The sequence below is a fragment of the Pteropus alecto genome, unplaced genomic scaffold (assembly GCF_000325575.1).
Source record: "Pteropus alecto unplaced genomic scaffold, ASM32557v1 scaffold189, whole genome shotgun sequence".
In the NCBI taxonomy this organism is placed as follows: Eukaryota; Metazoa; Chordata; class Mammalia; order Chiroptera; family Pteropodidae; genus Pteropus; species Pteropus alecto.
This window is the reverse complement of record NW_006442117.1, coordinates 4106443-4129034: the sequence shown is the minus strand read 5'-3', so window position 1 is coordinate 4129034 and position 22592 is coordinate 4106443. Positions and strand designations below refer to the sequence as shown.

The 22592-nt window shown below is 44.5% G+C and overlaps 1 protein-coding gene across 1 annotated transcript in view; it reads right to left on the bottom strand.

Annotated features, from left to right (window-relative positions):
* RYR2 (ryanodine receptor 2) overlaps nt 1-22592 on the bottom strand; it is a 561319-nt gene that overhangs the window by 124901 nt on the left and 413826 nt on the right. Inside the window, 9 exon segments of the mRNA XM_025039067.1 lie at nt 82-203; nt 2592-2656; nt 6056-6171; nt 6887-7010; nt 8950-9025; nt 10156-10233; nt 16371-16508; nt 19751-19840; nt 20874-20952. Of these exon segments, the coding sequence (XP_024894835.1) occupies nt 82-203; nt 2592-2656; nt 6056-6171; nt 6887-7010; nt 8950-9025; nt 10156-10233; nt 16371-16508; nt 19751-19840; nt 20874-20952 (888 nt within the window).

The window sequence follows — 22592 nt, the reverse complement described above, 5'->3', positions numbered from 1 at the left end:
CCCCCCTCCCTCCTCCCCCCCCCCTCTTCCCCAGATGCGGCGGGCGCATCCCAGCCCCCGGCTCTGTTCGAAGCTGTGTACCTCGTCACCATTTCCTTCTCCTTGTTCGAGGCGTGTCCTCCGGAACAGAGAGGTCTGCTCGCCGCAGACAGGAAGTACAGACGATGGTTTTTGAAATACTGATCGATTAAAGGCAGAACGACCTGAAAGAGAGGAAAAGAAGGCTGCGGCGCACAGGGGGGTCGTGCGGCCGCTGCCGGGCCGCGTCGGGTGAGTGAGAGAGACCTCGGCACGCAGCAGGCCTTGACGGCCACCTGCATGCCGGTCAGCACCTCGGACTGCGGCTCTCGCGTGCGTGTGCATGTGTGTGTGCGTGTGTGCGCGTGTTCATGTGTGTGTGCGTGCGTGTGTGAAGCGTGTGTGTGTGCGTGCGTGTGTGTGTGCGTGTGCGCGTGTGTGCGTGCGTGTGAGAGAGAGATGAGGAACACACTAGAGTTTTAGCAATTTGGAATTATTTTCAATATTTTTTCAAAATGAAACAAGTCTTAATAATTTCGCGTAATGCAGTACAGTGCCCAGTAGATGTAAACAGAATCAATGGCTACCGTTTATTGAGTCTCTACACTGTGTGAGGACTTCAGCTGCCACCCTGTCACTTAACTGATCCTGAACTACTCCGTACGGTAGGTGCCGCCATCCCTGCTCCGTAGGTATTAAAGGGAGAGGTTGACAGCGAGGGACTTATTCGAAGTCACGCTGCCGCTTTCCTGCCCACGAAGCCCACCTCCCATGCCGCACGCCCGCCCCCGGCCCCCGGGATCCCTCCTCTTCCCCCGTCAGCTCACGCCCCAGGCTCTGCACACACCGTTCCCTGCTCCCTACGCCTGAAAGGCGCTTCCCACACGCTCCCTCCTCCGCAGGCCTCAGCCAGCGGCACGGGATCAGAGAAGCTTCTGCCGACTCCTCAGCAAGACAAAGCCCTGTATTCTCTGCTCTTACGACATCCTTTGCAGCTTCACATTTTATGTGTGTGATTCGGGATCCGTCTCTCTCCCTAAGAGTCTCTACGGGACACGGGAACAAGAACCGTTTCTGAGTTTGTTTCCCGTTCCAGCCCCGTCCCGGCCTCTGGGAACGAACTCTGCCTTGCCCTGTTTTGTGTACCATGATCCCAGTGCTGAGGGTTTTGCTGGGCCTACAGCAAGCACTAGATAAATATTTGTTGGATAATTAAACGAAAATGCAAGAATAACTGGCATCACCAGCATTTAGACTCAAGTCGGTCTAACTCCGTTTTTGACTACAATGTAGCATATGCTATAGGAACATGCAGGCTTTGGTGATCGTCCTAGGAAGTTGTGTCACTGCCTGAACTTATTGACTGACACATAATTAGTACTCAATAAATATGTGAATGAATGAACCACAGACTGAGTAGAAATTAAGCCACATTAGGCATCTGCAAACAAAAATCACTAGTGTGCTGAGTACGTGGGCAACGCAATACAGAATGTGTTTTTACACGTGGGATTCGCAGCCGGGAACACAGCGCTACTGACAGTTAACTATCAAGGGGATCACGTCCCGGTGGGAGCAGCAACCACAGAGTGCAGCTCGGGGTAAACCTCAGGGGCTCGGTGAGGACTCTGAGCACTGCCCTGATGCCAAGGACGACCAGAGGACTCTCCCTGACGGTAAAGGGCACAATTCTGAAAACACGTCATAGAAGCCAAATATTAATCAACCCAAACAGCCTTCCATTTCTGCAGCTGATCTATAATAACCGCCAAACGCAAATATTTGAAAGGAAATGGACCGAAATCACTAGGTCTTTAGGTTAACTGCAACTCTTTGTGCCCAAGGGCATCTGTGCCTCTGACAGTGACTCCGCAGGATGCAGCAGGACGCAGTCTAACCCCTGGCAGACCAGGCACACAGTAAACACTGAGTTAGTGACTGAACCAGTATGGAGACCTTGAACCTTGAAACTCCCTCTCATCTCCCTTCCTTATTAGCTGAGAGTCAGGAGTGCTCTAGGCAGATAGCAAACTCTTTATAACTTATTTTAAATGGGACGAATAATAACAAAGGGATATACTTTACAGATGAACAATTTATCGCCTCTGAGCCTCAGCTTCCCCATCTGTAAAGTGAGCAAGACTAAGTTCCCACAAAAATTCTATCGTAAAGGTGCTTATAATGCACCCGTTCATATATTAGCTAATATTTTTCCTCTTTATAGAATAAATGCTCATCCAAAAATTTTAAATCATAACATTCAAATACTAAGAAAGCAGGTATTCTTCTCCTGTGATATATGAGAAAGCTGAAACGAGAACTCTGGTCCCGACTTCACGTAGAACAATGCTGTCTGAGAAACAGGCGGGGGAGCGGAGAGAGCTGGGGTGTGCCCAGCTGGGCTGGGAGCAGATCACCCGCGTGCTCCATGCAGCCCCTGGAGCTGCAGACTATGTACTGGCAGTGAAGTCACGTTTGGAGACAAGCGCTCTCCGAAAAGAGGCGAAACGCTAAAGAGTATATTTTGTGAACAAACACACTGAAGCAAAAACAAGATGGACCGTATACTGTACCTTAGCGAAGAACTTGATTTCTTGCTCGTAGGGGAAATGCTCTCCTTTGCCTCTGCTGCCCCCATCTGTGGACGAGAAGAGCTGTTAGGAACGTTGGCACTTCAGACATTACAAGATGTTCACCCCAAAGGCAAAGTTTAGAACACAGTGTTAAATGTGCTGTCCCACTGAAATGAATATAAAAAGCCAACCAAAAACATAAAGACTAACTTTGGCGGTGTAGTAACTAAAAGAGAATTTAAACAAAGAGCCAAATACGTGGTTATGAGCACACAGTGCAGCCTTGAGATCTTACTGGCATGTAAGGGAAAACTGGAATAGAACACAGTAAAAATCCCCATCTCTTTTCATAAGAAAGATGCTCCCTAGGGTAAGAAAAATGAGTGTAAGCTGAGTAAGCATAGCTGCTTAGACTTTAATACCAGCCTCTAATAAACACAATCGTTTCTTCGTGTGACTGAAAGTTAAAGCTTCCAATATTAACATAACAACAAAAAATTACAAGCAAGCCAGTACTACACTGAGGGGGAAGATTGCAACTGTAATATCAGGTTGGAAAAGTAACATTCTGCTCAAGAAGAAAGACGTTCACCAATGTCAAAGACAGTTTCCATAAGCAAAGCAAAAACAGTGTTCCCTGGCTTAGCAAATGATTTCCGGGGTGAGAGCTGATCGGCGAAGGCAGTCAGCTGAGCAGGTGCCCTTCCTCACTGCCTCCGACACACAGAGGCTTCGCGCACAGAGGAGAGGTGACAATGAGCCACAACCAGCACGATGAGAGGCGAAATATGTCAGAGAGCTGCGTGGTTGAGAACCAGGTACGAGGCTGCAGTGAAGCTTTTAAGCAGAGCTTCCGTATTTTATGAGAATCAAGCTGACTCTTTTGCAAATAGACATCAAAGCAATTTGAAACACGCAGTGTTAAATCTTAGACAGACATTCTGGATAATTTTTAGGGAGTTTAGGTAATACTTCGTAACGTGAGGACAATGTTATTCCCTGAATAAGTAAAAGAAAACGATGGCTTTTTAGTTCTTAACACTTGCGAATCTCATTTTTGTGTCGCTTTCGCACTGAATTTCTCTCATGTATTATGCAAAACGGCTGGATCCTATAATGGACTTTCTCATAGAAACTATGTCAAGACATTACTTTGTACATAGCTAAATGTGCTAACACTGCAAAGAATTAGGAGGAAGTATCCCTCCTTTTACTACACATTTTAACAGAAGGCTCATGTGCAAAATGAGAGAACGCGGCCTCCGACATAATACCAACATCGGGTGAAGGCATCTCCCATTCTCACTGTCGCCAGCTGCCTACGCCTAGGAACGAATGCGCTAAAGACGCGTGTGGCAAAGGCGACGAAGTGGCAGACGACAGGAAGAGGCTCGCGGAAGCGTCATTTGTAGTGACGATGAAAAGTGGACCTCGAAGCTCACGATGGCGCCGGGCGCCCCAGCTCCACGTGCCGCTAACAGGGTCCTCGCACACGGTTTCGTGTCACGGCCTCCGGAAAAGCTGCGCGGACGTCGGCGATGGCGGGCAGCCCTTGGCTGGGTTCTCCAGGAGGCCCGCCTGACCTTCCCCCCGTAGAAAGACAGACACGTGCTGACGGGCACACCTGCTGTGCCAGGCCGCTCACCACTGCCTCCACGAGCCGGCCCGCGGCTCACCCGGTGCAAAGGAACCCTGAACACGTGCCGTCTCTGCAGGAACAGAGATTCTCGTTCCCTTCCCCGAACGATTACTCTTTTTCTGCCTCTCCTCCTCTCGCTGACAAAAAGACTGGGTCTCAGGGTTGCTACTCCTGTCAGATACTTTTAAATGCAGACAAGAAATTTCAGTATGTAACCTTGTGTGTAAAAGCTTCGAAAATTCGCCACAGCCTCATTTTTGTTCTTTGGTCAAATTGTATTAATTCGGACTAATTTGGCTACTACTAGTTTGGATGACTCGATAAATCATATTTTAAAATATCGTATGAGTTACAAAGGTAATACATATTATAAATTAGTTTGCATAATTGGCTTTTTTTGAAAAAGACGGTTAAAAACAGAGCTAAAAATATAGCTTTTGGACTGTAGACAGAGGCAGGCTGAGACAGGGAGGTTCCCTGAGAGAGTGATGATCGCGAGGGATTGAGAAGTACAAACTGGTAGTTACAAAACGGTGACAGGAACGCGGCGTGAACATGGGCACCGCAGTCAGTGACAGTGTCATAGCCACGTGTGGTGGCAGCCACAGGGCACTAGACTTCGTAGTGATCACTTCGTAAGTTACGCAAATGTCTAATCACCAGGCTGCACATCTGAAACTAGCATAATGTATGTCAGCTGTAATCGAAAAATAAAAACAATTAAAACAAATAAAGATAAAATAATGGCAAACTGGAAACTTTTTCATCACTTAGGATACGAGAGTCCAGGAAAATGGAGACGCCAGAGCTCGGGTTTCTGAGAACTTCAGTCTGAGGCTGCGCCAAATACGCAGCATAAATCCTAAGAAAACAACAGCAGGAAGAGCCCTGGTCGGAGGGTCTGCGGGGGTTGCACAGAGGGGCCTGGGTCTGCGGAGGTTGCACAGAGGGGCCTGGGTCTGCGGAGGGTGCGCAGAGGGGCCTGGGCCTGGGCCTGGGTTTGCGGAGGTTGCGCAGAGGGGTGCGGGCCTGGGCCTGGGCCTGGGCCTGGAGGGAGGGCGGGGAAGGCAGAGAGAATGAGGATTAAGAAACAAACACGGAAACAAAGAAAACTTTAAAATCACCACCTGAAGAGCAAACACAGTTTTCCAAAAGGAACCAAACTCTACCCCTTATAGCTTAAACCCTTCAGCGGCTGGAAGCTCTGACGTGACAGTGAGAAATTAACTTGACTGTAATCCAACAACGCTGATGACGATCACGAAGTCACAGAAGCCAGAGGAGGCTGTCTTAATGAAATGTTCTGAATCTAAGGTTTAAAATAAGAAGTTCTCCCTGTGCCCAGGTGGCCTGGGGCCAGGCGAGCAGGAAGCGCTTCATTCCACTCTGAGACGGCGAGACAGTCAGTGCAAACGTGTGTCCCTACGAAGGCGACACTTAGGGCCTTTACACCGTATAGAAATTTCAGGAATCCACTGAGTTTTAGTTTTTTTAGGGCCGAGCAGTTAATTTCAAAGGCAAGATTTAACTGTCCCTTAAGTTTTGATGTCCATCTAGTGTATCTTTCAAAATGAAAAATCAGTACCAATAAACTTTATAAGGAAAACAGAATCTAGAATTTTTTAGGTTCTCAAAGTTCACCCATCTCTAAGAAGGTGTCCGCCTACTGACCATTAATTAGACTCTGCTTAGTGCGGATGGACAGAAAGTGTTCACACCGTCAAGGAGCTGACCAGAGATGGCTTGAGAGTCATGCTGTTGCACCCTGATGCTGTGAACACTGGACCGACGACCGCACTGGCCGTGGCCGGGCTCGGGCACCCACCGAACTCCAGGATGTACTGATGGGCTCCGTCCACGTAGCGTATGAGCTGCTGCAGGAAGCTGTAGGCAAATCGCTTCTCAATGGAAGGCGTGTCCAGTTCCAGGTCCTTGAACCCTCTAGAAGAGCAAGTGTGAAAAATGAAATCCAGTATCTACGAAGACTGTTAAAAGGTGCGTGCGTGCGTGCGTGTGCGTGTGTGTGTACATATATATGTATAGATTTAAATCATAAGCTAGATTTTTTTAAGTTCTCAGAAGTCACCCACCCCTAAAAAGGTATTTGCCTATTGACAGACTCTGGTTAGTGCCAGGATGGATAGAAAGTGCTTACACCATCAAGGAACAGATATGCATTATATATATACATACATGCATACACACGCACATATAAACACACACATATATATGTACATATGTGTGCGTGCGTGCACACACACACACACGTAAGTTTGGAAGGTTATCTAATATCCTGTAGCTAAAGTTAAAAATGAGCTTTAACTTACAAGGAATACTTTGCATCTGATATATAACTAGCTAATAACTCTACTACTATGCAATAAAATGCTGCCTTTGGAAAAATAGAGTGTCATTTCTGCCTAGAGCTTCTGCCTAAATGATGGAGGGAGATTTAACACTGGTCGTGCAAACGACTCAGTCATGCGGCAAGCAGCTCAGGGAGAGAACGTTTCTGACATGGGTGTCTGAGCGAGGGAACTAGTAGCTCGAGGGCTTAAACAGGTGTCTGAATTGCCGTTTGGCACTACATCTGGTGGGGACAGTTAGACACTCCGTTTTGCAGTGAGACTGCGTGGCCGGGCGGGTGTGCTGTTACCTGGACACAACATATCCACTGATCTGCAGGAACTTGAGGATGTCCTGGGCTTTTTCCCTGTCCTTGGCTTTCTCTTTGGCTGTCAGCGTGTCGTAGGGCACGAGCAAGGGATGGTTTCCGCCTCCTAAGAGAAGGTCAAGATGGGAGAGAAACAGAAAATGATGTGAAATGACACAGGCGCCCGCACAGCAGGACACATTGCCACACCTGATGGCCTCTCAGACAGGCGCCCGCACAGCAGGACACATTGCCACACCCAATGGTCTCTCAGGTGCCCACACAGCAGGACACATTGCCACATCTGACGGCCTCTCAGGTGCCCGCAGAGGACACACTGCCATACCTGACGGCCTCTCAGGTACTCACACAGCAGGACACACTGCCACACACCTGACGGCCTCTCAGGTGCCTGCATAGGATACACTGCCACACCTGACGGCCTCTCAGGTACCCACACAGCAGGAGACACTGCCACACACCTGACGGCCTCTCAGGTGCCCACAGAGGACACACCACCACACCTGATGGCCTCTCAGGTGCCCGCACAGCAGGACACACTGCCACACCTGATGGTCTCTCAGGTGCCCGCACAGGACACACTGCCACACCTGACGGCCTCTCAGGTGCCCGCACAGCAGGACACACTGCCACACCTGACGGCCTCTCAGGTACCCACACAGCAGGACACACTGCCACACACCTGAAGGCCTCTCAGGTGCCCGCACAGGACACACTGCCACACCTGACGGCCTCTCAGCGCACAGAGTACACGGGACTCATGTGGACTCTTCCCTCGCCAGCGCCTTTGCCATTCCAACTAATTAGGAAACCCATTCGAAGAGAGACTGCACGTGCTTTCTAGGAGGCGATTAAATCGTGACATCCAGTGCCAATAACACCTGCGATCGATCACGCAGGAGGGGACAAGCTGTGTGCTCTTCTCCATTCAAATGGCTTCTGAACATGGAGACTGCAAACGCCACTGGAAAATGCACAGTGGATCTAGCGAAATTACAAGGAACAGTCTCAGGGACACGCTTCACTGCCACCCCACAGAAAGGAGGAAAAAAGGTCTTGTAGATGAAATTTTTATTATGCCTCCCAGATCACGAAGTTCTTTGTACACAAATTTCTACGCAAAACCCACACTTAGGCTGCTAAGTTTAAAAGTTGATCTCTTTTAAATATCGAATATGAGTAACATACATACTTGACTGATTTTAAATTTTGGCAAGAGTCTAGGATTCTAGTTTACCTACTCTGGTTAGAAATACTAAACACATTCTTTCAGATTTAAAAATTCTAGGAATTATTTACATTTTAAAAATCTAATAGGGAAAAAAATTCATAAAATTATAAATTTTATAAATTTTTGTAAAAATAAAAAAATTTCAATAAATGCAATAATTCCAGATGTAAAACTCTGATACAAGGACGGCCATTAAATGAGCATCGACATAAATAGCACAGCATGCCCCAAACTTAAAGTTTATTAAACACATATGGGAATATTTTGTGGGGGATGCTGCAATTCCTTGAAACATAACTGCTCAGGGAATTCCAGAAAAAAAGAATTGAATATAAATATCTTGTTTGAATTATGGTGACGACATACAGCCTATGGAATCAGTCTCCAGTGTGGTTTAGCCAGGAGCTACTAAACCCATCATAAATACTTAATTTGCCCTATTCGAGAAATAAGCAAACAAGAAAGCAAAGGAGAAAACGTCCTGTTTTCCTAGAGCTTGCTTTGGCTGAGCGCAGCATCACAGAAACGCACGGTGACCATCAGGGGACGCTGCAGTCCTCAATGCAAAGGGACGGGTGAGAGCATCAGTGCAGGGCACATCCAAGCGAAGTGGCAGAAACTCTGAGACGTGAGGAAGCACGTGCTGGTGTCCGGAATTCACGGCATTTCTACCATGCAACTGCCCCAGGCACATCTGGCCCATTCTCATTCACCGAAGGCATAATGAGCCCTCGTGCGAAGGAGACTGATTTACCCATACCACACATCCGTGTAGTCAAACCCAGTCTTTAAGGAGGATTTTCAGAAACATTACCTTTGGACTCCAGCTCCACTTTCTTTTTCTTTGCCCATATGTTATGGTAGTTTTCAGCCATCATTTCTGCCATCGCCTTAAGTGAACAAAATATTTAGCAAGTAAGTTATATTTTAATGTGTAGAAAAGGATAACTTTGTTCTCCAACATGTAATATGAAGATATGCTTTAAATTAATAAATCATAGCCTGTTGGTGCTAAAACACATCGGGAAGACAATCAAACACAACTGTCTTCACTGGAAACTGATCCCAGAGAACCGTACGACTGTGAAACTATGCGGAGGTGATTTGATGGGAACGGTCACTGTCATTTCTAATGTTTAAAGACCCATGTTTTATTAATTCAATAATGAAACTTCAAATGAGCTATGGGCTTTAACCGAAAAATTATTTATTAGCTCTAATTTTAATTTCCAAAGCCTTAGAAGATGATCGAAACCTTATTAAACATTGAATGCAGAAACCATTAGACAGTCTAGATCAATGTTTGTCCCAAACTAGATGAGACCTTGGATGAGCCATATTAACTTTTCTGCAGACTTCTGGATTTTGACAAAATTACCTCCAAGATTCCTTTCACCGCCAACTTTTAAGTTTATTACATTATTTTAATACATTCATACAGGAGAAGGACAACAGCAAGGCAAACAATTTAACAATATATAGATTTTTTTTTTCTTTACTTATTTATCTTGGAATAATACTAACAATATCGATATCATTGTTTGATTATATTAACCTGTTAATTTATGTCCCATGGCAACAAATTTTATCTGACACTCAAATCAGCCATTTCACAGTGCATTTCTAGTGACGAAGGAGAACAGGACGGAGCAAGCGAAATGCCATCAGTTTCCCCAGGTAAACAACTAAAAACACACATTAATTAATGAGTAATGGAGACGGTCCTTGAGCTGAGCATCATGAGTCACTAATTTAGTCTTTTCTCATACACGGCTACTTAATGATTTCAGGATATTAAAGAGCTTTGATTTAATAAATATCATCTTCAAAGAAAACATGTCATCTAAAAGAAACATCTCAGAAAAAGTTATATCAACTCTTATAGCATTAAAAATTTTGGATACATAATCTATAAAATCCATGGCCCATTATATAACCACTACATTGACAATTCATGCTGCAAAACATGCTTTTTAAAAATGAAATTTGCAGAATACTCCTAAGAGTTAGTAGCACTTACATGCAGATCTCTAGACAGTGTGACGTTGCTCATGTCGATGGCCCGGGGACTGTAACCGTGGGCAGCATCCACAGAGACCTGGATAATTTACATGAAAAAAGTAGAATCTCATTAAAACCCCCGGTGGAGAGAGACTTAAGGACTACTTTAGAAATAAAGGTAAACGATCTTCCAAACATAGCATTTCCTCAGGTACAAATGGTACCTACGCAAACAGTTTTCACAAACGTATTTAGCACATTAAATTATATTTGGGTGTCTGACAAGTAATCATGATAGAAAATAATTCCCAGCATCTTAGAGATCACCAATCTCAAAAACTCATTATCAAAATTCAAAAGACTGTGCAGTGAATCAAAGATTCTTAAATATTTCCTTAGTCAAAGGAGCATTCATTATAGTCTTGAATTTCTTACGATTCTAACTGGCTGCAATGAACTTACTCTTCCTCAAGCCAACGGCATTTAATCAAAGAGGTCAATATTTACAAATGGTCAATATTTATAAATGTCTCTGTGGCTAAATGTTAAGATAAAATATATCTTTTTACTTCTCAAAGTTTAACACAGCTTTCAATGATTTACAAAGATATCCTCGATAACCACAGGTTTCCTTAATTTCTAAATTTTGGCATTTAAAAAATAAAACATATCTTCTCATTGACTGTAAAAATATTCCACTGTCCTGCTCTCTAAACACTTTCCTCCCGGTGGCATGTTAGGTGGCAGCGCATCACAGAACTGAGCTCTGGTTCACGCTTTAAAGTCTAAAATTACATCTTGATATATTTCACAGTGTATTTATATTATATAAAATGCATAATATGTACGCACCATGTATTTACATTATTATATTTCACATGTATACTCTCGTTAGAGATGGATAAACAAACAAACAAACAAAAACAAAATAAAATGTATACTATAGCTCAGATCTGTACTTGTAAAATCCTGGCTTCTGTAACTTTACCACTGTTGATCTAATGATGGAATATATAATAATGGAATAACTTCCAAAATCACATTTTCCCTCCTTTATATATTTCTGAAAAAAATTAAGCCTTAGAGAGCATAGAGCACTTACCTAAAATCACAGAGCTTAGAGAGCATAGGTCACTTACCCAAAGTCACAGAGTTTAGAGAGCATAGGTCACTTACCCAAAGTCCCAGAGCTTAGAGAGCACAGGTCACTCATGCAAAGTCCCAGAGCTTAGAGAGCATAGGTCACCTACCCAAAGTCACAGAGCTTAGAGAGCATAGGTCACCTACCCAAAGTCAGAGCTTAGAGAGCATAGGTCACCTACCCAAAGGCACAGAGCTTAGAGAGCATAGGTCACCTACCCAAAGTCACAGAGCTTAGAGAGCACAGGTCACTCACGCAAAGTCAAAGAGCTTAGAGAGCACAGGTCACTCACGCAAAGTCAAAGAGCTTAGAGAGCACAGGTCACTTACGCAAAGTCCCAGAGCTACAAATCTGAGCGGACAGGATCCCCGCCCAGGTGTGACCACAGGTCTACTTCTCTCTTGCTGTCGCCTCCTCCACCCGTAGTTCGGTGTGACACATTTCTTCCCCCACCAATCCACCAATCCACTGCAACTGCCCTCCGAAGTATTCTCTTGCCAAATGCTACCTTCAAAGTCCTCTCCCAGTTACCGTCCACCTCTCCTCGCAGCCCCGTCCTTCAGATGCCACAAAGCCCCTCCTGGCCCTCCACTCCCCTCCGTGACTTCTGTACCTGGGGTTCCGACTCTGGCTCCACTTCCATAAATCACTTTTATGTCTTTGTCAGTTGTTTATTCCTTTATTCTAAACGCCTTCTCTAGGGGTCCATATTCATATCTACTTTAGATATTGAACTTATCCACCATTTCTTAAACCGAAAACCAGTTGATCTAGCCTAACGCCGTTCCTGTGCTCTGCATTTAAATGTTCGACTATTCACTGCCATCTCCATTTGGGATTCTACATCTACGTTAATTTTTATTGGCGCTGTAAGAGATTACCACAAATTCCGTGCTTAAAACAGCACAGAGTTGTTAAGAGTTTGACACAGGCCTCAATGAGCTAAAATCAAGGTGTCAGTGGGGCCGTGTCCCTTTCCAGGTTCTGTGAACGTTTTCCCTGCCTTTTCCAACTTCGAAAGGTCACCATGTGTCTTTCCCCCACCTTCAAAGCCAGCAGCATTACATCTCCCCCACCATTCTTCCAGACACCTCCCTTGTCCAAGGCCAGAAGGGGCTTTTCACTTGTACAGGTCCCCGTGATTCCACGGGGCCCACCGATAACTCAGTATAATCTTCCCCATCTCGAGGTCAACTTCAGTCACCCTGGCAAAGCTCAAGTTAAAGCCACATTTTCAGACTCCAGTTGAAGAGGAATTTTTCACTCAAGAGGCTAATCAGCTCTTTGTTCTGCTTCTGTAGATATGCTTACTGTACAGACCTTACTCGGAATTAACTAAAGACTCATCTTCCCCTTTGCTGTTCAAGCAACAAATGTAACTGCCTGTACCCTTAGAAACTCCCGGGCTTTGTAACTGTCTGTAACTGCCTGCCACCCAGAGCGACTCCTGCACTTTGTAATCGTATGAGGACAAATTAACCTATCAGCCCATGCCACATAAGTTCTATCTAAGCAATGTTGCAACTGAGCTCAGGGCCCAGATCTTCAGAGCGCCAGCTCCTCTGGGACCGCCGGCGTAATAAACCTGAGTTCTCCAGCTCTCCGAGTGCTGCCTCGTTTCTCACTGGTCTGATTTTTGCAACTTTTCTACAATACGGTGACTGGGGATCAGCGTTGGGAGCCGTAACTCTGCTTTACACAGCATCTAAAATCCAAGTCGCCATTCTCACCGTGCTGTCCCCCAGCACTGCCACGCTCCCTGCCACCCCTCCCACAACCACCCACGGCTGCCCGGCCCAGACCCACGCGGTCACCTACGAGTACTCGTCTGCTGGCATCTATCGGCTCATCACAAAATCCTGTCTCCTACCTGAAAAACTCCTCCGGGATACAGCCACTTCCCTCCACTTCTATTGTCCTTGCTCTAATTCAGAGAGCTAATGTTCTCGCTTGGTTTTGTGGGATGTCTGCAATATCCTCACGAGGAGGTTGTTTTTCTGCCTTCCATGTCTCTCTTCTTTATTCACTGTCCATTCTGTTGTCAGAATTATATATCCAGAATATTTGTTATTCCTGAGTTATAAATCATCCCACTATAAAGGTCCGCGGGCACAGGCTGGCTCACGTTCATCGTGCATTCCCAGAGCCTTGGCACTGCCATCTTTCATCAACTTGGGGACTAAAAATGATTTCCAATCTTACAGATTTTGAAATACGTCAAATATGTATCTTAAAATGGATAAAAAATAACATTTAGACTCTGTAAATTCTGTTGACTAAAGGAATAAAATAGAGCTGATATCAATAACTTTATTCATTCCTAAAATATAATTCCACAATTTAATGTCTTCTTAGACTACATTCCTTATATAACTCACATTTATAGCCTTTCGGGTTGAGATTAAATTATTGAGGCTGGTTCAAAGAATGTAAGTAGGTATCTGTTTATTCAGGGACAGATTCTTTTTGTGTTTTCGTGACTTCTTTCTCTATCTTACATACACAGAAACCAGAAGACCCGCCAGGCCTTCTAAGACGGCAGGTCACCGAGAACACACGCCATCTCTGAACGAGGAGCCGTACTGTTCCCTTAGTTAATTCTAGTCTGATGAGCGACAGCAGCAGCAGTAACCACCACTCTGACTGGTTCTGTGTGAGACACGTAAATTAACATATTTTTAGAACAGCTTTGAAAAATAGCTATTCTGTTTTTTTTACCACTTTAAAATGAGTAAAAAAAAAAAAACAGAAAAGAGAAGAGGTTCAGAAGGATTATAGCACACGAAGCCCCTAGAACGGCCGCGCCCCGCGTGATGTGGTCCCGGGACCTCTCTGCCCTCTCACTGCTCACTCAGCCCCAACCTCACCGGCTCACGTGGCCCCCCACACGTGCCAGGCCACACCTACACTGCAGCACGTGGGCAACACCTGGAACATCCTTCCTCGAACCCGCGTAGCTTCCGCACCTCGTCCAGGCCTCTATTCGGCTCACCTCGTCTACGAAGCCTTCTTTGACAGCCCTGCATGCATCTCATCCCTAACGCTACCCGACCCCGCCCTCTGCCCTCCCAATCTGCCTTTCCATGCTGTCTTTTTCCTATAATATTGATCGTGTTTTAGCATAGCATATAATTTACTGAGAGCTATGATTTATTTTTCCCACTGGAGTTAAAGCTCCATGAAAACAGAACTTGTGTCTATTTTGTTCACTGACCTATCTGAAAAGTTTGGAATCATGACCGGCACGTAGTAGGTGCTCAGTTAATATCTGCTGAAGGAATGAATGAACAATTCCTGTCTCCTCGCATGTGTTTTAGTTCTAGATGAGTAATGCCTTCCAAAACTCTCATTCCCATCCCCTCTCCCCGCAGGTTAGATTATTTTTCATTTGTTTAAACAGTTTTTATCCCATATGTGCAGTATTGAAACACAGACACAAGCTAGGAAATTAGAATTTGGGGGTAAATAAATAATTGTTGAGAATCTGTGGGATGTGCCTGAGATTGTCAGAAGGGTCCTCTGCTCATGCTGGCTTTCCCACGGACCGAGAGTGCACACACTCAGCCCTCTAATCTGCGTGCTTCACGTCTGACTCTATCTGCACTTCGATGCCCTGCCCCGCATCTCCCCAAGTTGTTCCTGGCTTTGCCGTTATCATTACCTCGCACGCAAGTACAAACCCCTGAGTGGGTGGCGAATTTCCTGAAATCACGATTCATGTCTTCCTGGGTGTTCGTGTTAAACAAAACACATTAACAACATTATTGATCCACTTAAAATAATAGGAATTGTTGAAATACACCAGGCACTCTTTTAAGTGATCTGGAAACATAATAACTCAATCCTCACAACAATCTTCTAAAGTCGATGCTCTTATCTGCTTTGTTCCAAAGATGAGAAACTGCAGCATGGAGACGCCCATCAGTCTGCTACGGCTCACCCAGCTGGCCACTGGGTGGTGAGGCCAGGACCTCAGCCCAGGCAGCTGTGCAAATCTTGCCTAGTGAGGGGCCACTTCTGTGTCTCAGAGGGTGTGCTGAGCCCCAAAGGGAAGGGAGCTGAGAACACCAGGCTCCAGGATCATGTCCACGGGAAATCTCAACTCATCGATCTATAGTCCTTACTGTAGACTGATGCCATGAAGAGTGTTCCTTAATTCACTGAGTTTATCTATTCCATAATGGAAGTTATCGTCATAATCATATGAGAAATCGATAATGAAGGGAAGAAAAGACTCTAAGAAATTTGTCAAGATGACAGTCGAAAAAGAGGATAATACTGTAAGGTTAGTGATTAAGAAATGACGATTTTACCATTTCGGGTAATGTTGGTTTATGCTTAAAGAACGTTGGGGTGAAAATAATCACAAGGATTATAAATACAGTTGTGGCATTTGTTGGGCTTTGCTTTCCACTCCTCATACCGATAGAAATATTCTTTATTTATTACTAACAGATCAAAGTACCACAAACGCAAACACATTCTTTTATTTACCATTACTGAAATGTCCTCACTTAAAACATGAAAAACGTTTAAAAAATAATAGTGATGGTACGAGCTACCGTTTACTGAGGCAAACAGACGAGTGGCATGCAGGCAGCCCATCTGGAGACAGCGGGGGCCCCAAAGCGAGTGCCTTGTGAGCAGACGGGACTTCCTGACACGCCCACAGCGATGAGCTCTCTGACCCTGCTGTGCTTGTGAGCAGGTGCTCCAGCTCACCTGTGTGAAATACCCACGCGGGCTCTAAACCTGGACCATGACTGTCTGACCATCACTTTTCCCTGAGAACCGACGTCCGGTTCTTACTGGAAAGGAGAGGAGATACCTCTGGACTAGCCACTGGGAGGCGCTCATCTCCCTCCCCAGGCCCAGCCCGAGGCCCTGCCCGAGGCCCAGCCCCGCGGCTCCTCCCGGTCTCGCGGGAGACTGGCTCAGGTTCAAGCGCGCTTACACGTCTTAAAAAAGGAATATAGCCTTTGCCCCTTCTAAACTCTATTAATCTTCGAAAATTTTGTTTCTTTGTTTTGGAAAGCCAAAGAATTAAATAAAAGATTTAAATTATTTAAAACAGCGTCGACAGGGGACCCGACCTGGCTCGTCTGCGAGATGCGGCGGGTCCTGCTGTAGAGCGCCATGCTGTCTCCCTCCCGCGTCCGCTCGATTCTCCAGCCCCAAGCCAGCATCGTTTTCAGAGATTCTTTGATTGGCCAGCGATAGATTTCTTTTTCCTAGAGAAAAAAAAAAAAAGGAAGAAAAGATAAAATGGCGGGGGAATATTATGAATCCAAATGAAATTATAAAAATATTTAATGTTTTATTTTGAATAGATTGCCTTCACTTTGAAAAAATGGATGGACATCGTTTATTTAAAACTGAAAAAGAAGAGTAAAAATTCTGAAACACGGAGAGTGAGCTGAGACCCAGCTCGGCTGACGCTGCCAATGGGACCCCGCTGACCACGGCACCGAGCTGTCCCCCCATTAAGTGCCCAGCTCCGGACACTGTAGACAGAAACTAAAAGTAGAAACACAATCAGGGAAAGTATGGATTGTATAAACACAGGAAGGTTTTTCTACCATCTCAATACATGTTGAAGGGACTTCTTTAAGAAGGAAAAACATGTATCCTCCGTAGCCATCAAGCTAGAAAGTCCTTTCCACTTCATTCGTCAAGATGCTAATCTCCCCCCAAAGAAGTAAAATATGTAAAGTTATAAATAATAATATTAAAATATGACTCCAATTTCCCTCAGCAAGAAACGCTTAAGAATAAGAAAATTTTCTAAAGTCCTTAAAAATATGGGACAGGAATAAAATTCAAAAAGCAACAGAAAAATATCAAGTAGAGAATAGAATAACCAATTAGGTACAGACAGAAAATAAGAATAGAGAGAAAAAGACAATAAAAAGGGGACCTTTGAGAGGAAAAAGAACATGGTGTAGATGACAGAGGCTCTGTTCATCCCTCTGGCGACCAAAGTAGTGACGGAAACAAGGAGCAGCACCAAGGAAAAATCACCCGGGATCTTGATGAACAAGTCATACAACTAGGGAGAAGTCCAAGAAAGCGCCCCACAAGGGCAGGAGGAACGGGGCCAGGACGCAGGGCTGCCGGGTCCCCAGCTGCTCAGGCGGAGGCTGTGGCAGCGGCAGCGGCAGACGCCTCTGAAAGGGGCCGCGTCCGCGGGGGACTCTCGCAGTGACGGACCTGCTCGCTCTGAGCACCACGGCTGGTTCAGCTGCGTGCGGGAGGCACCAGGGACTCACAGGAGGACACTGTTGGAGTGAGGCCCTAGGCGAGACTCACTGCAGTGACGGACCTGCTCGCTCTGAGCACCACGGCTAGTTCGGCTGCGTGTGGGGGGGCACCAGGGACTCACAGGGGGACACTGTTGGAGTGAGGCCTGAGGCAGGACTCACACTGTACAGAAGTGCTGGCGGTATCCACTGTTCCTTGTTGAGCCCTCCCCGCTACCAGTGCAGGGACACGGTGCCGCCATAGCCCGGAAGTCATCAAACTGGATAACAGAGGTCGCTCCGCCCAGGGGATTCCCTGAAACCCCGCCTCCCTCAACTCGGGCCCCACCCAGGCCACATCCAGGTGTGTTCTCAGCGAGTCAGGTGCTCCTTGCTGAGCGCCTAGACTCACACTAGAGCCAGCTGGTCTCAGCTTCTGGTGTGACTTTTCGAGGCAACTATAAGCACAGCATCTGTGGATTGCTTGCTTCATGAATCTTAACAGGTGGCCCCGGAGGGGTAGAGGCTTGGGCTAAGTTTGGCCTGCAGCTGAATCCCTCGCAAGGCTGTGCCACTGGACACGTACTTTATAAATCCACACTAATAAGACCGAGGGACTAGGAGCTTTGCTTAGTACATAGAAACAGACACGGAAAGGCAGCCGAAATGGGAAGACAAAGAAGCAGAAACCATATGAGGGAACAGAACAGAGATCCAGGAATAATGGAGTCAAGCAATCTACAGATGCAGAGTTCAAAATGCTGGTGATAAAGATACTCAATGAACTTTTGGGAAGTGTAGATAAATTCAGCAAAGAGATAAAAAAAAAAAAAATAAAAATGGAAATGAAAATTAAAAAAGGGAACCAGTCTGAAATGAAGAACATATTATCTGAGATGAGAGGTATATTAAATGGAACAAAGGAATAAACAAAGTGAATAAAGAAAAGGATCAAATGCCCTATCTAGAGAATGGGAAAGCCAAGGACACACAATCAGAATGGCAAGAGATAAGATGCTATACTTCAGAGCAAAGAAAATTACCACAGACAGAAAGAGACATTATATAACAATAAAAGGCTCAATCCACCAAGAAGATATAACAATTCTAAGTGTGTATGCACAAACAACAAAGCTTCAAAATACGTAAAGTAAAAAAATGACATAACTGAAAGGAGAAATAAGAAAAATCACCATTATAGTTGAAAAATTCAACACTCCTCTCTCAACTACTGATAGAACTAGATTGAAAACCAGCAATGACATAGAACATAACATCGTGAACTAAGAGGATATGATTGGCATTTATGGAACGCTCCACCCAACAATAGAAATAAGCATATTCTCTTCAATTGCCCATGGAACATAAACCAGGATAGACCATATCCTGGGCCATGAAACAGACAGCATTTTAAAAGAATTGAAATCATAAAGAGTATGTTTTCTGACCATAATGCAATGAAACTGGAAATCAATAACAGAGAGATAATGAAAATTTCAAACCCTCGGAAACCAAACAACACTTTTAAATAATCCCTTGGACAAAGAGAAAGTTTGAAAGGAAATGTTTTTAAATCCTAGAACTAAATATAAAAAAACAACATCAAAATATGTGGGATACTGCTAAAGCAGTGTTGAGAGGAAAAATTATAACGATGCTTATATTTAAAAAAAAAATATCAATGGAATATTCCTCAGCCACTAAAAAAATGAAATCCTACTATTTGCAATGAGATGGATGGACTTAGAGGTTATTATGCAGAGTGAAATAAGTCAGACAGAGAAAGATAAATACCATATGATTTCACTTATATGCAGAATCTAAGGAACAAAAAGAACAAACTAATCAAAAACAGACTCCCAAATATAGAGGACTATCTGGTAACGGCTAGAGGGGAGGACTGGGAGAATGGGGTGAAGGGTTAAGAAGTACAAATTAGTAGTTGATGGACGGTCACGGGGATGGGGAGCACAGCATAGGGAGTGCAGTCAGCATTAATACGTTGGCTCGGTGGAGGGTCAGGGGAGGGAGGGACAATTGGGGGGATCATTTTATGAACTATATAAATGTCTAACCAATGTACTGTATACTTGAAACTAATTAAAATAAATAAATTTTTAAAAAAGGGACCTTGGAATAAAAGTAAAAGTACATATAAAGAGATTTTAATAAGGAATTAAATAACAAAGAAAACTTTTTTTAATTAATACTATATGAGTTAAAAAAAAAGTCACCTTTTCAGATAATAATTTATATGGCTTCATCAATGGCTGAACTTTAGACGAGTCTGAATATATTTCTCCATAAATCCATCCATTTGCCAACTAAAAAAAAAACAAACATCAAAATTGCTTTACATGTATTAATTTTAGGTGTGCGTGTATTCAAGTGCATGCTTAAATAAATAAATCTAAAACAAACCAAGATAAGGATTAAGTTTTGAATTTCATCGAGATAAGCCAATGTAAAAGTTTCCATCCTAACCAACGTTGTTTTGAGTAATCACCTGGAACAAATCTTTCTACCCAGAGATTCAGAGCACCCAGCCTTCCTTAAACAGACCAGGTCTATGCCTGTGTCACTAAGGACCCCCACCCGCCCCGCCTCAGGAGAAGGCAGCCAGAGGTCGCAGGGCCAGCCCCTTCAATGTGCATTCTGTCACCTCCGGTGGGACCCTACCTGTGGCATGTGTGTGTGAACATTCCTTTGAAGCAGGGAATCTGGAGCAGTTGTTTCATTTAAAAGCTTCCTGAAAAATGCTGCTCATTCTACCCACGTCTAAATCCAATTCCCTCAACACGGCCGTTCCAAATTATTCCGCCCATACGAGTTGCTACTTGCCGCCGTCTCCCCATATCATTTCACGTCTGCCCCCAGAATCTGGGTGGTGAGATGGGGCACAGCTCGACACCGCCACCCCACCAGCTCACCACCCGGCAGTCTTTACATAAAACAGACACCTAATTCTTACATACCAATAATCCATTAAATCGCTGAACAAAGAGCCGCCTGCTAAAGTTTCCTTAAAATATTTCTGGGCCCAGAGTCACCATGTTTTCCTGAAGCACTTGATGACTATTACCTGTTATTCCCACGAACAATGTGTGTTTAGAAACTATACTTATGATTTAATTCACAGGTTTTTTTCGATTCTTAAACCTGTGCTTTTTACGTACACACAAATATCTTTATCCACGTGTGCATCACATGTGCATTAGTGGCAGGACTAAATGTTATACTAGCGAGTCGTTACGAAAAGGGCTCTCCTGGTCTGCAGAGACCCGTCACAGCCAGCACTGGGGCGGTGACCAGGCCGCGTGCTTGGGACTGAATCAGAGGGCGACCGTCCGGCGTTACCTTGTCCATGGACCACTTGTCGTGGGAGTGTTCCGCGTACTTGTTAATGAAGTACTCCAGCTTCTCGGGAATTGTAATACTGCGACAGAAAGAGAGGACAGGCTTGATTTTCACAGGAGTCACAGGGACTCACTCGGTTTATTCACAGGTTATGACCACTTAAATCACGTTCAATGCGTAACTGTTAAAAAATCACTTTAACAAGGTATTTGCTTTTCTATATTATAGAAACGACATAAGTCAAACAGATAATGTTCTACCTGCTTCTTATATTGATTCGTACTTTATAATGTCTTAATATGAGTTATATAATAAAACTATACATAGTATAAGTAAAAGGAATAAGAATGTATTCAAAGATGAGAACAGATCATGCCGAAAGGTTTTTAGAAACCTAAGTCGAGATATGGTTAGACGCAACAAGCTCAAGATGCGCTGCTCTCCTACATTCCTTTGAAGTTCTTCGACTCTTTTGTCTTTTTCGCGACTACTCTCAATGAGTAAAAGATGGCTGGAATGTGACCTGTTACGTGACTTAAGTGTCCTAAAATTTTAAATTAATTTCAGACATTAGTGATGTGTTAATGATTTGAATTATGAATGATCTATACATATCGTTCTAATCATTGCTAATACGGACTATAGGGAAAAGTAATTATGCAACTCATGCTGTATGATTTTGATCATATTTATTCTTGATTCTTTTTATGTTTAAATAAATATTGTCTCTTGAACAGATGCTGAGTGCATGCAACTGATGACCAAGTCTGACGGTAAATGTAAGACCTGTGAATATCGAATATATCTATGGATGGATGTTCATAGATTCTATCCATTAATAATGGATCCTATTCATTAATAAATGTGACCTAATAATGCAATTAACTTTGAGAAATCAGACGGTTTACTGTCCTTTTCCAACAACGTTATCAGTCAGTAACTGAACTATAGGGCATATACGCACTTAAGTAACAATATGCAAAAATCACAGAGATGTAGAAATTATTGATATCCCTGTTTAAATCTAATATATTAAGAAGTGCCCAAAGGGCAAGCTTAGGTAAATTACTACACGTGCCCTACACTTTTCAATTAATTGGATTTAACTGATCAACACCAAAACTATGACACTGTTCTGATGTTATTTTCAAATCCTGGATTATGTCGTATGTTAGCAAACCACAAACTTACCCACGTCGGAGTGTGAACGTGTGACGTTTTGGTTTACTTACTTTGGAAGAAAGACAAAAGGTCACTCACATAAGCCCAACATTGGGGGTAGACTCTTTCCTCACAGGACTGTCATCAGACACCAAACATGCAAATTTAAGACATCATCACACTAAGGGCACACCGCGGGGGTTGAAATGACCTGGTTTTGGAAGCTAACCCAGCTGGGGGGCCACCTGGAAGCCTGACAGCTGAGCCCCGAGCCGACTCAGACCACGCAGAGTGACTGCCCATGCTGAGGCTGACCCGCTGAGTGACCACGGGGTCCACAGGACGATGGGGCCTGAAGGCGCAGCTTTCTTCGCAAGCAGGACCCTAAGGACTGCAGCAGTAACCGCCGAAGCACTGAGGCTGCAAACAGCTGGCGTACCCGAACATCCTGGCTGCAGGACGGTTCGCTCAGCCAAGGACATGTAGGATGTTTCGGTGACATTTCATCTGCAGGTAAGCTGCCGCGTGGCATTCTCACTGCATGCTGACTTCCCCACA